General features: G+C 40.7%; 1 protein-coding gene across 2 annotated transcripts; it reads right to left on the reverse strand.

Annotated features, from left to right (window-relative positions):
• On the reverse strand, positions 1-15238 carry LOC120716666 (zinc finger protein 239-like). 2 transcript variants are annotated; one of them, XR_005692015.1, is made up of 4 exons: positions 14976-15238; positions 13297-13375; positions 807-4443; positions 1-774 (listed from the first exon to the last, which is right to left on the reverse strand). XR_005692015.1 is itself a non-coding variant. In XM_040004242.1 (3 exons), exons 2-3 carry the CDS (start codon positions 13312-13314, stop codon positions 3343-3345), a joined length of 1119 nt encoding a protein of 372 aa, XP_039860176.1. In that variant the 5' UTR covers positions 13315-13375; positions 14976-15238; the 3' UTR covers positions 1-3342. The 2 variants fall into 2 exon arrangements, 1 of the variants encoding a protein (XP_039860176.1); XM_040004242.1 differs by having other exon boundaries at positions 1-4443.
• Positions 15239-15318: the final 80 nt, after the last annotated feature.

A 15318-nucleotide genomic window follows, 5' to 3' on the forward strand; every position in this document is an offset into this window, starting at 1 on the left:
TTTTTCTAGGTCTCCTTGTGTCATCAGTCCTTTAATCCTAGAAATGTTCCTCAGGTGATAGAAGGCTGACTTTGTTATAACTTTTATGTGGCCCTGGAGGTTCAGGTCTGAGTCCATTATTACACCGAAATTTCTGGCCTGGTCGGTAGTTTCTAGTTGGACCAGTTTGAGCTGATTACTGATATTTAATCGATCTTTTTTGGGTCCAAAGATAAGTACTTCAGTTTTGTTATTGTTCAGTTGAAGGAAATTATGAGACATCCAGTTATTAATTTGCTCAATGCATTTATTAAGAGTTTGGATAGGTTCAACATCACCTGGTGACATTGAGATATAAAGTTGAGTATCGTCTGCATAAATTGTGGTAGTTAATATTATTGGTGGTTATAATCTGGCTTAACGGGAGTATGTAAATGCTAAATAAGAGGGGCCCTAGGATGGAACCCTGGGGGACCCCGCATGTGATTTCTATATTTTGTGATGAAAATTGGCTAATTGACACATAGAAGTTCCTGTTCTTAAGGTAGGACTTGAACCAGTCGAGTGCTGTACCAGAGAGTCCGGCCCAGCTCTCTAGATGTTCCAGTAATATATCATGATCAACGGTGTCAAACGCCGCACTAAGGTCCAGTAGTACCAATACTGTGGATTTCCCACGGTCATTATTTATACGGATGTCATTAAACACTTTGAGGCTGTCTCGGTGCTGTGGTGCCTACGAAAACCAGACTGATAAATATCAAAGCGGTTGTTCATTGTGAGAAAGCTGTTTAACTGCTGGAAAACAGCTTTTACAATAATTTTACCGATAAATGGAAGATTAGAGATTGGTCTGTAGTTTTGCATTAATGTGCTGTCTAGGTTCTTTTTCTTTAATATTGGTTTGATAACTGCTGTTTTTAAGGCTTTGGGAAAGACACCTGATAGGAGGGATGCGCTAACTATTTGGATCAGATCCTCCCTGATGGCTGGGAGGACCTTTTTAAGAAAACCTGTCGGTAATATATCCAAGCAGCAGGTGGCAGAGTTTAGATTCTCAATAATTTTATCGAGGCTTGATTGATTTATTGTTTGAAAGAGAGTCATTTTCTCTGCATAAGTGCTAATTGGGCTTAACGTCGGTATTGGGGTTGAAACTAATGTTCCAACTGATCTTCTGATTTTCAAGATCTTTTCAATAAAGAAGCTGGCAAATTCATTGCAGGCCCTGGTGGAGCTTAGTTCAGGGGCTATTGCCACTGGAGGAGTAGTTAATCTTTCCACTGTAGCAAACAATGTCCTAGCATTATTGTTGTTTCTATGAATACTCTCAGAGAAAAATGACTCCCTTGCATCCTTCAGGGCTAGATGATACTTATTCAGCCTCTCTTTATATATCTCGCAGTGAACCTGGAGTCGAGTTTTCCGCCCCTGACCCTTCAAGGCAGTATATGGCTGCATGTGATCTTACTGTATTTTAATGTATGGAACAGAACATTTATACACATAAGCCAGATGGAGGAGCTGCTGAAAGAAACTAGGGGGACAGTTTTTCACATCATACAACTTCGGATAGTAGCTTCTCAAAACAAAGCTGACAATGGTTGGAACGCATATTAATGCTAATGAGGACATTGTCTCAATTCCTTTTCTCCAAGATAAAAATCCACTATACTGAAAGCTTAAAATAAAATATAACCTTATGACAAATCACGAACCACACGTCTGTTGCTAATTGTGTTCCAGTAAAGACTGATTGCAATCATTAAACATGCTTTTTTCTGTTTAAAAATGAGATACAGACATAATATGTTAATGGTTTATGAAGGGAAATTTTATTTCAGACTTGTTACTAAAACCCCAAATATGTTCAGAAGAATACCAGAAGGTCCCAAAAATGAAGACCATACACGGGTTAATCTGGAGAATTTCTGCATTTTAGGAAATTTAAAAGGGGTGAGCATGTTCAATAGTTATTTCTGTTAGATATTTTATGATTGATGAGACCCATGTGGGCCACTCAAGTCTTCCCATGATCACCATCACATTTCTATAAAAGTAATCACAGTATACTGATTAACTATATATTACTACTATCACGGCTAAAGTACTGATATTTCACTACCCTTATCATGTAACCAGCAGGCCACCTCCAGTCAACTAACTGCACCCCAGTTAGCCCTGATGCTGTGCTGTAGTGATGTGTTTGAAGTGCACAGGATACAGCACTTTATGAATGTGTGTGGTTGGGCTGATGCAGCTTGAGCAATTATAAAAGTGCTCTATCAATTCCAGTCTATTAGGGTACAAATCTCGGTGGGACCTTGTCCTTTTTGTTCTTTAATGTGTGCTTTTCTCTTGTTTTGCATACATTTATCCTGGTTGCTGCTTATTCCTACTGTCTACTATTTATGTTTTATCCTGGCAAAGTTACTGTGGAGCACCCAATTTCATACAATGCCAATAAAGGGCTATTCAATTCAATTCAATTAAGCAGGTGACATCAAAAGTCTGCTAAATTCAAAGAAGTGAATCTTTTCACTTTTTTTTTTAAATTCAAAATAGCATCTCTGTGTCAGAGTAAAGCTGGTTTTATGGTCCTGCAAATGTGTCCGACTGCATACATTTTTCAGTTGGACAGAGCAGGAAGAGGGGTTTTTAGAAGCTCCTGGGCAGTCTCCAAGATCCTGGCTGTGCACAGCTAGAAGCAGATGATGTAAGCAACTCCCAAAACTTATTTGGTTGACAAGTGGGCAGGTATAGAGCAGGGATAGCGGGTTTAACCGATAATAAGAGAACCATGAAAAACAAAACAAAACAAAAAAAACTTCATAGAATTTAAAAAAAGAAAAAAAAAAAAATCTAACTAAACATGAAAAGCACAGACAGTGGCCGTTTTCCATGGTTTTTAAACACTCATCAGCTCTTTCTATGTTGTGAGTCACAAACCAACAACACATACTTTATATACTGCCTCCATCTGACAACAGAGCTCACCTCAGGCAGAGACGGGCAGGCCCTTGATTGGACCAGACAGGCCTAGTGGTCAGATCAGATTTTTTTGGCTGTTCGCATTAATCTTTAAATGTGGCCATTAGTCTGGCCATTATCAGATTCTAGTATAAACCAGTATTGGCCCTGTCATCACCTACAAAAGAACAAAGGTATCACACGAGATTCCCAAAAAGAGTCCCAAAGATAGCTCCAATAACAAGGTGTCCAGAGCTCTTATAGTGTGGGGGACATTTTTTTCCCCAATCCACTTGTCCCTTTAAACATCCTCTTTATCAAAAAAGTTCTTGCAAGTTATCAGCTTTGTCTAGGTATTTTCATCATGTCAGACATGTTCATTTGACATGTACATTAGTTTGTCACCTCTTTCTGTAGGTTGGAATTGGTCGAGGAGCAGCTCACCTCACTCTCTCTCTCGTCATCGTCATGTATTACAGTGCAGCGATGAGTCTTTAAGGACTGTGACCGAGTGAACAGTCTCTTGCAATGTGAACACCAATATGGTTTCTCTCCAGTGTGAACACGTAAGTGGCGGTTGTAACTGTATGAGCTATTGAAACATTTCCCACACTGGTCACAGCTGAATGGCTGCTCTCCAGTGTGGATGCGGAGGTGGCGAATATAATTGCTTAGACGACCAAAACTCTTTCCACATTCTTTACAATTATAGGGTTTCTCTCCCGTATGAGTGTGAATATGTTGCTTGTATGTTTTTGAAATAGAGAAGCTTTTCTTGCATAATTCACACTGGAATGGTTTTTCTCCTGTGTGTATGCGTAAATGTGATTTATAATTACCCAGCTGAGAAAAACTCCTGCCACACTGGTCACAGCAGTATGGCTTCTCACCTGTGTGGACACGCTGGTGTATCTTGTAACTACTTAAGTCACTGAAGCTCTTTTCACATTGGCCACACTCATATGGTTTCTCTCCGGTATGGTTCCGCAGATGAAGACTGAAATGGCCTGACTGAGTGAAACTTTTTCCACAAAAATCACACTGGTAAGGTTTCTCTCCACTGTGGCTCAGCTGGTGCCGCTTGTATGAGCTTAAAAAGCTAAAACTCTTGGGACACTTGTCACAGCAGTATGGCTTTTCTTTAGTATGGACACGCATGTGTATTTTGTAAATACTTAAGTAACTGAAACTCTTTTCACACTGCTCACACTGATACGGTCCAGTGTGGTCGCGAAGGTGTTTTCTGTAGGAACTCTGGTCACTGAAATCTCTCCCACACTTGTTGCAGCAATATGAGGTGTCTTCAGGGTGAGTATACAGGTGTATCTTGTAAGCATTTAACTGGCTGAAACTGCTGCCACACTGTTCACAGTGGTATAGTTCCTCTGATGTGTGACTCAGTTCGTGCCTTCTTAGACTACAGATCCGAGTGAAACATTTCCCACAGGTCAGACACTGGTGAGGTCTGCTTCTGTCTGGATCTGACGGTTTCAGCTAAGTGGGGAAAAAAAGACAAATTAAGGTCAGCTGAGAACTTGCTCAAATAGTCCCTGTATATCATGGAGTGTTAACATATAAAAGATGCACAGTTTTTTGAGGTTTGTTAGATACAGCCCAGATTGTAATTTTAGGGAAAGTTACATAGGTTTTTGTGCTTAAATACGCTACTGCTTATTCTGAGATACAGTATGAGATTTGCTATTGCAGTGCTTAAACAATTATCAAAATGGAGGAAACACAAAACCTCTGTCCTGTCCATTGTGCATGCCACCTCTAACCCAAAGTCAGGTAGAACAGACCAGATGGGGGTGAGGGGTAAGAGGGGAGAGCAAAGAGCCAGGACACAATCAATCAATCAATCCATACATCAATCCACTCACAGAGAGAAATTAGCCACACCTCTGGCCAGTTTAGACTCACTAGTTAACCTAACAACATACATGAATGTGAGAAGAACCTGAAGTACCCAGGGAGAACCTACATTGAGGAGCCCACAGCAATTATTAAGAGTTAATAAATAACTTAAAAACACATTTGAGAATTGTTAACAGCACTTAATAATTTATAAAACAATATAGAACTTTAAGTAATTTATATTTCATCATTAACTACAAGCTTGGCCTGGAATCATGAGGTTGATATTCACAGGTGGGCAGACTTGAGCAGATAAGGTAAAGCATGTACTGGAGCCTGCAACAGGACCTGTGCTCGTAGGAAGTGGAGATAGGAGTGATTGAAATAATGCTGACTAATGGACCAATCAGAAAAATAATTAGCTGATTTGTCAACCCTCTCGTGAGGGTTTTTAAATCGGCTTTCCCACTCACTCCAAAAGGTCCTTGATTCTATGGCTCTGTAAAATCCCACTCCGTTTCCTTCGCTCTGCTCCATGATTTACCTCTGACCTCTGAGCATTGAAGGCCAAAACTCGTGAACTAGAGCATAATGCAGAAATCTGTGAACTCCAGTATAAAGATTCCATTAACCAGGCCAAACAAACCTTTTATGCAAGTATTATCGGTTCAATTCAATTTTATTTATATAGCACCAAATCACAACAACAGTCGCCTCAAGGTGCTTTATATTGTACAGTAGATTCTACAATAATAAATACAGAAAAAAACCCAACAATCATATGACCCCCTATGAGCAAGCACTTTGGCGATAGTGGGAAGGAAAAACTCCCTTTTAACAGGAAGAAACCTCCAGGCTCTGGGAGGGGCGGGGCCATCTGCTGGGGTGACAGAAGGAAGACAGGATAAGGCATGAGGATAAGGCAGTTCTTATGAGGGTAACACCAGGATCCTGTTTTTGCTTTTCTACAAACTTCTTCAACCCCTCTGATGCTTTACCACCACACTTTTATTCATCTGAAACCTGTAAGTCCTTGATGCTGTTCTTCACTACGAAAATTAATAACATTCACCACCAACTCAGTTCAAATGTTGTGTCTACCCCCACTTCAGAAGGTTTTCTCCATTTTGAGCCTTTTTCCACCTTTCATGTTCCTGATATATGTGATATTTCTGAGTTTATATGTAAATCAAAGCGGGCTACATATCATCTTAATCCTATGCCTACAGGACTTATGAAATCCTGCCTCTCTTCCTTACTCCCACTCATCTCTGCTATCATTCACTCACCACCGGTATCGTTCCCTCCTTATTCAAGATTGCTTCAGTCACTCATATACTGAAAAAAACTTCTTTGGAGCCTGACAACTTTAACATCCTCTGACCAATTTCTAATCTACCCATCATTTCTAAAATACTTGGAAAAAAAAAAAATAGTCATAGTTCAGCTTCATTCACACTTGGTTAATAATAACATCTATGACAGAATTCAATTTGGCTTTCGCTCATGTCACAAACTGCTTTATTTAAAGTTACTGATAATATTTTACTCAGAGCTGACTCTGGTCTTCTGAACATTCTCATCCTTTTGGATCCGAGTTCAACCTTCAACGCCATCTCTCACTCAGTCCTTCTAGCTGAACCCTGGTTCAGCTTTAATATTCTTAAGCTCAATGAGGATAAAACTGAAATCCTTCTTATAGGCAATAAATCCAACCTACTCAAGGCAAATCATTTCACCCTCACTACTGATAACTCCATAGTTCTCCCATTAGAGCCTTGGTGTCATTCTAGACAGCTCACTATCCTACAAATCTCATATCAATCTACGGAACGTTAACCGATTACTAGGGATGGGTACCGGTATCGGTTCTGACATAAGCGGTAGTAACCAGACCAAAAAGCAGCGCACATTTCGGTGCTTTTTTTTTTTTCCCTGAGATGTCACACACTTTGGATTCTAGCCAATCATTTTACCTTTTCGAGGATAGTAGGCGGGCCCAGGTACGTACGTTCTTTTAGAGCAGAGCTACAGATTAAAAATGCCCAAGGCGAAGCGGTCAAATTCTGGCTGTACTTCACAGCAAAAGATACAAACTCAGCAGCCTGTAACAAGTGCTTTAAGGTGATACTGTGCAAAGGAGGTAACTCCTCGAATCTGATGAAACACCTGGCGACGTATAGCATTTTGTTAAAAGCCGAGAAATGCGGCGTATTTCATAGCTTGCTGCGAGACCTCACACCGTGCACATCTACTGTGGGTGGTTTGCCTGTTATCGGACCCGGAGTTAGCAACATCCCCCAAAAACCCGAAGAGTAGAGTCCTGGCCCCTAGCCCTGCCAGTGTAGCAGAAATGATGACGGATGATGATGCAGCAGCAGCCGTTCTTCTCTGCGTGAGTAGCTTAATGTTGCACGTGTATAATTTATGTTGAGTAGGCTAACCACGTTATTAAATTAATGCATGTAAGGTGAACTAGCAAACACCGTCGTAGTTACTTGCGGCTGTCTTCTTGTTTGATGGAAGATGCTCCTTTCACCCTGGCCAAAAAGGCTAAAATGACCAAAGAAAAAGTGGAAAACAGCTAAACATGAGAGGTTTTTGGACAAAGTGTGTGTTCTCCATTCTTTAAGCACCGGTTCGAGCACCATTTAAGCACCGGCACAGTTTCAAAAGTACCGGTTTGGTACTGGTATCGGATAAAACCTAAACGATACCCATCCCTACCGATTACGTCCATCTCTTTCCACCTAGTCTGCATCCATTCTTGTTCATAGTCATGTTATCTCCCACATTGACTATTGTAATTCTCTCTTGCATGGTCTCCCCCCAAAAATCCCTCCATAAGCTTCAACTAGTTCAAAACTCCACTGCCCACATTATTACCAGAATCCCCTCATACCAGCACATCATCATTATCACTGATCAAAAGGCGTTTCAGTGCATTATTGAACACCTACTGTAAAGAGTGCCCTGCACAGCAGATAAACACCCACCCATATTTGTCCTGCAGGATGTTTGCAGCCAGCACTACATTGGAGCCATTGTCACAGATGCAACTTTGCTTGGTGGAATCTCAAACTTGTCTACAGTATGCTCAATCCAAGGAGCAATGTTTGGCCCAGTGTGCAATTCATCAAGTTGCATGTTTATGAGGCAGAAGATAATGTTATCACTTAGTGACTGATTTAAGAGCGTTTGATTCAAGAGCACCTTTAAGCTTACAAAGAGCAGTTTCATACTTCCCCTCCATTAGCCTTGTAAAATAAATTCTGGAAAGCTGTGTAAGCTGTAACCTGAATGATATGTGCTGATTATCATTTTTTAACTATGGATATTGGTCTCATGTTGTTGCCATGACAGAGAATCCTCTCTGTTAAGATTAGGGGTGCAACGATACTCGTATCGATATTGAACCGTTCGATACAGTGCTTTCGGTTCGGTACGCATATGTATCGAACAATACAAAATTTGTAATTTATTTTATCAACTTTCCTTCTGACGATGCTGTCTGTGTTGAGCGCTCAGTGAATCAGCGTTCGACTACTCCGCCTAGGCTGCACTGTCGAGCGCAGATCCACTGAGCGTTCAACACAGACAGCATCGTCAGAAGGAAGAGCGCAGGGCAAGCTAGCAGACAGAAGTTAAGCTCTCCTTGCAACATGGCAAATTGAACCTCCCCCACCCTCATTCAGATCTGGCGTTTTTGGTTTTCATGTGACGTATGACCCTGAAGGTAAGCGCGTCATGGACTAAAGTAAAACAGTATGTTGGATGTGCCACGCAATGCTCAATTACATGGGTGGGAAGTAGTGTGTTAGTGCAGTTAGCTCATTAACGTGTTGGCCGTCTAGCCCCACGCACGGGGCGATCAGGGGTAGCTCGTTAACGGAGATTTGCCGTGTTGTGGCGTTAACGTCATTTCAACGAGATTAACGCTGACAGCACTAGTGGGAACACAACGAATATGACTGCACATTTACTCTGACATCATCCTAGTGCAAAGACAAGTGGAAGCAGATAAAAACAACAAGCATGCTACAAACTTTACCCGAGTCATTTAGACAGCCGTTAGCACATGATTCTCCTTATGGGGACCTGATATGGTTTAATATTGTGGCGAGCTCAGACAAGGAGGAGACGGAGGTATCGTTTGGTCTTGCTTCCCGTGAGCTAGCCAGGGAGCACAGCCGTTTATTGACATCTGCAGAAGAACACTGCCGCTAGCTAACTGCTCAGCGCGGCAACCGCACAGCAACAACAACAACAACAACAACAACAACACACAGAGCGCCCTCTGACCCCGGAAGGACACACCGTCGCAGCGAGAGGGCGTCACCCGTCACTATGGCAACATAACTGTACAAACAGAACCCCGAACAGCCCTGACCCGCTACAATATGCTGCTGAGAATATAGCCCAGAAGAAGCGTATAGTATAGCTTTTATTTTGGAAAGAGACATTTCTCTGTAATAAACTCTCTCTTCCAAAGATGAGTGATTCCTCAATCAGATACAGGGCTTGCAAAATCGCTAGCCCGACGTCCCGGGGCTAGCGATTTTTTTCAGTCGGTTTACCAAAATCTATCTCTTCCCTGCCCGTCGGGCTATTGTAGGAAGCAAAAATATATGTCAATGCTTTTGCATTCTTTCGGAAATGTAGCTGGGTAATTATGTCATTGGCATCGATGAGCCACTGTCAATATGTGACTTATTGAAATCGCGTTTGAATTTGCGCTTGTTTTTTGCTTTCACTTTGCAATCGTGCGAACTGTGTATAGAGAGCGACAGCACTGATTGGTGAGTGATGATAATTTGCGCACCAATTCCTCTGACATAGTCTTATCAATCGTTAGCTTACTATGCAAACATGACAAGTGAAATCTCCCGCAGCAAGCTTAAACATGTGAGAGGTTGATCGTGCAGAGAATCGCTGACCGTTATGTGAGTGTGTGTAAAAGCAGCAGGATATATATTTTAGTTCTGCTGAGCCAAATAAGACAGGTCAGGGTGAAGAAGTGACAGCCAAAGAAAAGCTTACCACAAAACGGAAAAGTTATGACAAATCAGACTAAGGCAAAAAGAAAGTGCAGCTTTATGGTTTCATGGACAAAAGAATTTCTGTGGCTGCAATATGATGAGCTAAATAACCAGGGCTGCACATAAGTGGTCCGCAGGTGCGCATTCGCTGTCAAAAAAACCCCAAAAAACCGCGCACAAGATATGAAGTTGCAACGCGTGTTTGCGTACATAAGATTTTCTGGAGGAGGACAGACATTTGTTTAGAACTCTTAAAGATGTCGAAGAAGCTCCTTTAAGCAATTACTTTGGTGTTCCTCCACCTCCAAACAAATGTCAGAAGGAGTCCGAACCACAAAAGAAGCGCGTATTCTCGGAAAAGTGGTTGCAGGAGGTGAGCTGGCTTCAAACAAATGATGAACGCACAGATATGGTGCAGAATGTGCCGTGAAAATCCCACTCTAGCGGACAAAAACAGTGCTTTTTATATGGACGCAAACGCGCGTTGCAACTTCTTATCTGGTGCGCGTCTTTTATTTTGACAGCGAATGCACACATGCGGACCACTTATGTGCACCCGTGTAAATAACATAATGTTCTGCCGGCTGTGTTGTTGGTTTTCTCTCGATTTCTGAGTCTGGTTTCTTCAAATGGTTACTGGGACCAGTCATTTGAAGAAAGGCCCCCATTAGAACCCATGAGAAATGCAAGAAATGCATTATTGCTCAGTCTGCAATATCTTTCCCAGAACAAACACCAATTGCAAATAACATACTAAAAATAAACCTGAAAAATCTGTTTAGAACAGCGTACTATGTTGCAAAGAGTGAACTACCACTGGCAAAATTTAGCAGTCTTTGCAAACTTCAAAAAGCAAATGCCCTCGATCTTGGTTCCACTTGTCTCTTACCCGTGACTTCAGTGGAAATTTCAAATTCAGGATCTGACACAGACTGATTCATGTCCTACACAGTTCTTACAAGTTCATAGAAATTTCTGTTCAATTAGAACCAAGTATTTGAGTTGATGATTGTAATTTTTATACAATGTTGTCATTTGTTTTTCAACAATTTTTTGATTAATGTTTTGTTTCCTTTACAGTATTATACTTTAAAGTATAATACTGTAAAGGAAACAAAACAGGAAACAAAACGTCAATCAAAAAATTGCTCTCTTTTTTTTTTTTTTTATTCGGGCTACTTAGATTTATTTTGGGCTACCAAAAACTGAAGAGTCCCTGCCCGAAGGGCTACCAGGGATTTTGAAACTTTGAGAGCCCTGAGAGATATTTATTTTTTTAAATTACTTTTGTTTCAGCAACATTAAATTTAAAAACTGTACTTTTGAGTTAAAATATATATTAATAATTTTAATAAATGACAAATTAAAAAGGCATGAACATTTTTTTGTATCGAAAAAAAAATCGAACCGTGACACCAAAGTATCGAACCGAACCGAACCGTGAATTTTGTGTATCGTTGCACCCCTAGTTAAGATGTCAACCATTTGCTGGTTGCGTGAGTCTGTCCTTCAGCGCAAAAATCATCTAGACACCCTTCGCTTATTACTATCAAAACAGAAAACAAACAAACAAAAACCAACAAAGCTGTTACTAATCTAGTAAGGCACTAAATTAAGTGCCTTGAGGCAACTGTTGTTGGGATATGGTGCCATCTAAATAAAATGGAATTGAATTAGTTATCAAAAACTGATGTCAAATAATGTTAAAGTTAATGCAAAAAAACAAACCAAAAAAACCAAACCACACACACACACCCACAAAAAAAAAAAACCCAAAACAAGAACAACAACCACATCAAGGAAACAGCAACTCCAGGTCACTGGTTTACTATCGCAGTTCACCTGTTAGCTAACATAACTGAACTGGTGTTCACTTGGCAAGCAATTAGCTTGTTTCCAACAGGTAAACGAAGATACATTAACAGTAGGGATGGGTATTGATAAGATTTTCACGATTCAGATTCCATTTTCAATTCTGTTTAACGATTCGATTCTTTATCGATTCCGTTATCGATTCTTTTTAAAAAAAGGAGAGCACTAAGGATCGATTAGCTTAGAACTTTGTTTTATATCTTCTCTTTGAACAAGATAGAAATTTAGGAGTAACATGGCCTTACAAACCCAACAGTGAGATCTTAAGAGATCCAGCCTACGGCTCTTCAATGGGTGTCACAGGGTCCCCAGGAAAAAAAAAAAAACCAAACAAACAAAAAAAAACTGTAAATGTAAACTATTAAAAAAAATAAATATTCTTCTGGAGCAATAACAAAGTATAACATAAATTATTCTGTAGCAATTACACAAGAATATCCAGTAATGTCCCTGCCTACAATTAAACACATTCACTTACCGAAAATCATCTGCTGTGGCAAATGGGTGCAAGGCTTTTACCCCAAACTTAGTCACTGCTCGGTGACATTCGTCTATCCTGGCCTGAAAGGAGACGCTACCGGTAGACTGCAGCGAGAACTGCCAGCGAGCGCCAGCCAGACTCTGTCTGTCTCTCTCATCATGGTCACCTAAATGCAGCGCACAGTAATGGCAGGTTTTGTAATAAGGCAGATCGCGCTAACATAATATGCACTGTTAGTTGATTATTTACCTGCCGCATTAACGGGAGAGGATGTGCAAACGTTACCGCTGCTGCTGGGTTGAGATTCACGAGTCCGGAGCGGAATTAAAAACACGACATTCATTTAAGGTTATTGCGTGTTTTGTGAGCAAATGCTTTTGCATATTCGTAGTGTTTCCTCCCTTAAATGAAATATCTACTTTGCAAGTATTGCAAGTTGCCCTGTTGTCTTCCGTTCTCGTGAAGTATGACCAAACTTTTGAGCGTTTGAGCCGCTTAGGCGCCGTGTTCGTTGCCAGGTAAATGACGCTCCGCAATGTGGTGACGTCATTCGGGGCGACTGGAATCGATAAGGGAATCGTTTGCAAAAATGGCAAACAATTCCAAGGAATTGAAACAGTGGGAACTGGTTCTCAACAAGAACCGGTTTTCGATACCCATCCCTAATTAACAAGGTGTCAAACTGACGCTAAATTGAAACAAACTTAATTCTCTAAAACTCTAGCGTTGACATGACGGCTCCAGAGTTGCTTAATGCTCATGCACTGCAGTCGCGCTACCATGCAAGGCTCTGCTTTGCACAGCTTGCATTCAACTTTGTTTTTTGTGAAATGCTCCCACACTATTAAAAGTCTCTTTGAAACATCCACTATGTGACGTGTCAACATTAAAAATTGATCATTGCAGTAAAACATCATCAGAATGGTTCTACAGACATTGTACAATGTAATTAGTGTTTGCAATGCCGAGAAAAACTCTACAGCAGGGTTAGACAATCATCAGATATGATGAGCCATACACACGAATCTGCACTATGTGATGCTCATTCTTATTTTTGTTGCCCATGTATCCTGAAACATGTTGGTTTCTTTTTGAGCTCACCTCTTCTGAACAACTCATTTTCCCTGCTCACTGGTAAAAGATTACGAACTTTTCCTGCTTCTTCTCAGCTGTGCTGCATCTAAAAATCACAAAAAGAAGATGATTTATCACTCAAACACAGGCATATGACATAACATTAAAATAGACATTTAATTCCACTATGCTGAACTTGAAATTGCTCTAAAGCAATTAGCCACATTCCACACGCTACTTATTTTCAACAATTCTTTTATTAGTGGAGATGAGACACTATTTCATCAAAGCCTTTTTGTCATTTCAAAAATACTCAAATTTTTCTAAACTTTGATTCAAATTTGCTGAGGACACGCTTGAAATTGAATTGGTGTTCATCAGATGCAGGTATGATCAATGAGAGCAATGCCTGAACCACAGAGCCGGCAGTCCACAGGCAGATGGATGACAACACATACGTCTCTTCCACCCTGTTGTTTGGGCCAACAGGGACAGCTTTCTGTGAGTGGTGGGCAGAAGGGAGGGGGGCTTGCTATTCTTTTTAACACTGAACTGTGCACTGCTGGAATTTACCCAACAGTGGGGGTAGGGGCTGGACAGGTTGTCAGTCTGTCATAGGACCAACACATAGAGACAGACAACCGGAGAGTGCCCAGAAAGAACCCACACAAACACAGGGAGAACATGCAAACCGAAAGGACCCAGCTGGTTGATAGAATCAACAGTGCTAATCACTGCGCCACCCACAGCCGCATGTGACATTATTCACTTTGCCACAGCCCGGTTATGGACTCAGCACCTGAGTGCCTTCATTGCTTTGATTTCAACTGTCTCAACTTGGACGCTACACTGCAACCTTTACAGTTTATGGTCTGTTCCAGGAGATCATTTTATCTATCTTGGACTTCCCCAAAGCATTTTCAGAACCTGGCTTTAAATCAGAATGAGTGGTCAGAACTCATTCTGATTTTATTTGTGTTATTTTATTATAACACAAATATACACAATATAATTTAGTCTTATTTGTGTTGTTACTCAGGTTCTCTCATTTTATGTGCCCTTTCTTAAATTCTGTCATCTTTTCCTGTGTTTTTATGTCAGTTGATTCTTTGACATAAATTTGACTTTGACCTACAGTATGCTAATGCTAAGGATGCATACAATCTGACCCTGGGGTCACGGGTATAAACAGACTCAAACTCATCCACAAGGCTGGTTATGCTGTAGGGAAGGAGCTGAATAACTCTCCACCACCTCCACTACAATAACTGTACACCTTTAATACGTTCAAAATGTAAACTTCAAAACTTGCATTTTTTTTATTTATTTATTTTTTTACAAAATATATACAAATTTGTGTATATGTCTATATGACCACTAAGGATAACCTACCCTAAGTGATTAAAACCATTTAACACATCAGGTTTGAACTATGTCATCCATCATAAAAAAGTTTGAATGAAGACATGTTTTCAAAAAATATAAACATAAACATATAAACAGCCATGAATCATTTTATTTGAATAAACTAATATTACTGATTGGTGGGAATGAGACTTAAAAAAAATCATACAAATTAGGACCCGATTCAAGTGAAAAACGTGGAAATACAAGAACGATCAGTCACCCAATCAGACATGGTGTGTTCCAGTAATGCTATATGGTGATGATAAATAAATACCCAATAAAACAAATTTTGCACATACCTCTATTTTTCCTTGCCAGTGCAGTCCGAGGCCTGCAGAGACAACCTGAGCTCAGAGCGCTCGGAGCTCCGCGCAGAAGATCACTGTGCAGATCCCCTCCCTACTAGGAGTCAGTAATCGCCCAGATTTAGCCTAGCACACCGTTCATTCAGAGTATAACGCAGATCCTTTCAGGCCCTCATCTGTCTGCTAACGTCGAAACGCAATTGCCACCATCTTTAACAGTGACGTCAGCTTCTTCATCTCTCCGTTTGTGGGAGCTGTGACGTATTAGAGCAGCGCTACTGCCCCCTTGTGCGGGCCCCTGGTTTTCAAAATCTTTTCAAAATCTTTTTTTTTTTTT

The sequence above is a fragment of the Simochromis diagramma genome, unplaced genomic scaffold, assembly GCF_900408965.1.
Source record: "Simochromis diagramma unplaced genomic scaffold, fSimDia1.1 OVJJ01000565.1, whole genome shotgun sequence".
Taxonomy (NCBI): domain Eukaryota; kingdom Metazoa; phylum Chordata; class Actinopteri; order Cichliformes; family Cichlidae; genus Simochromis; species Simochromis diagramma.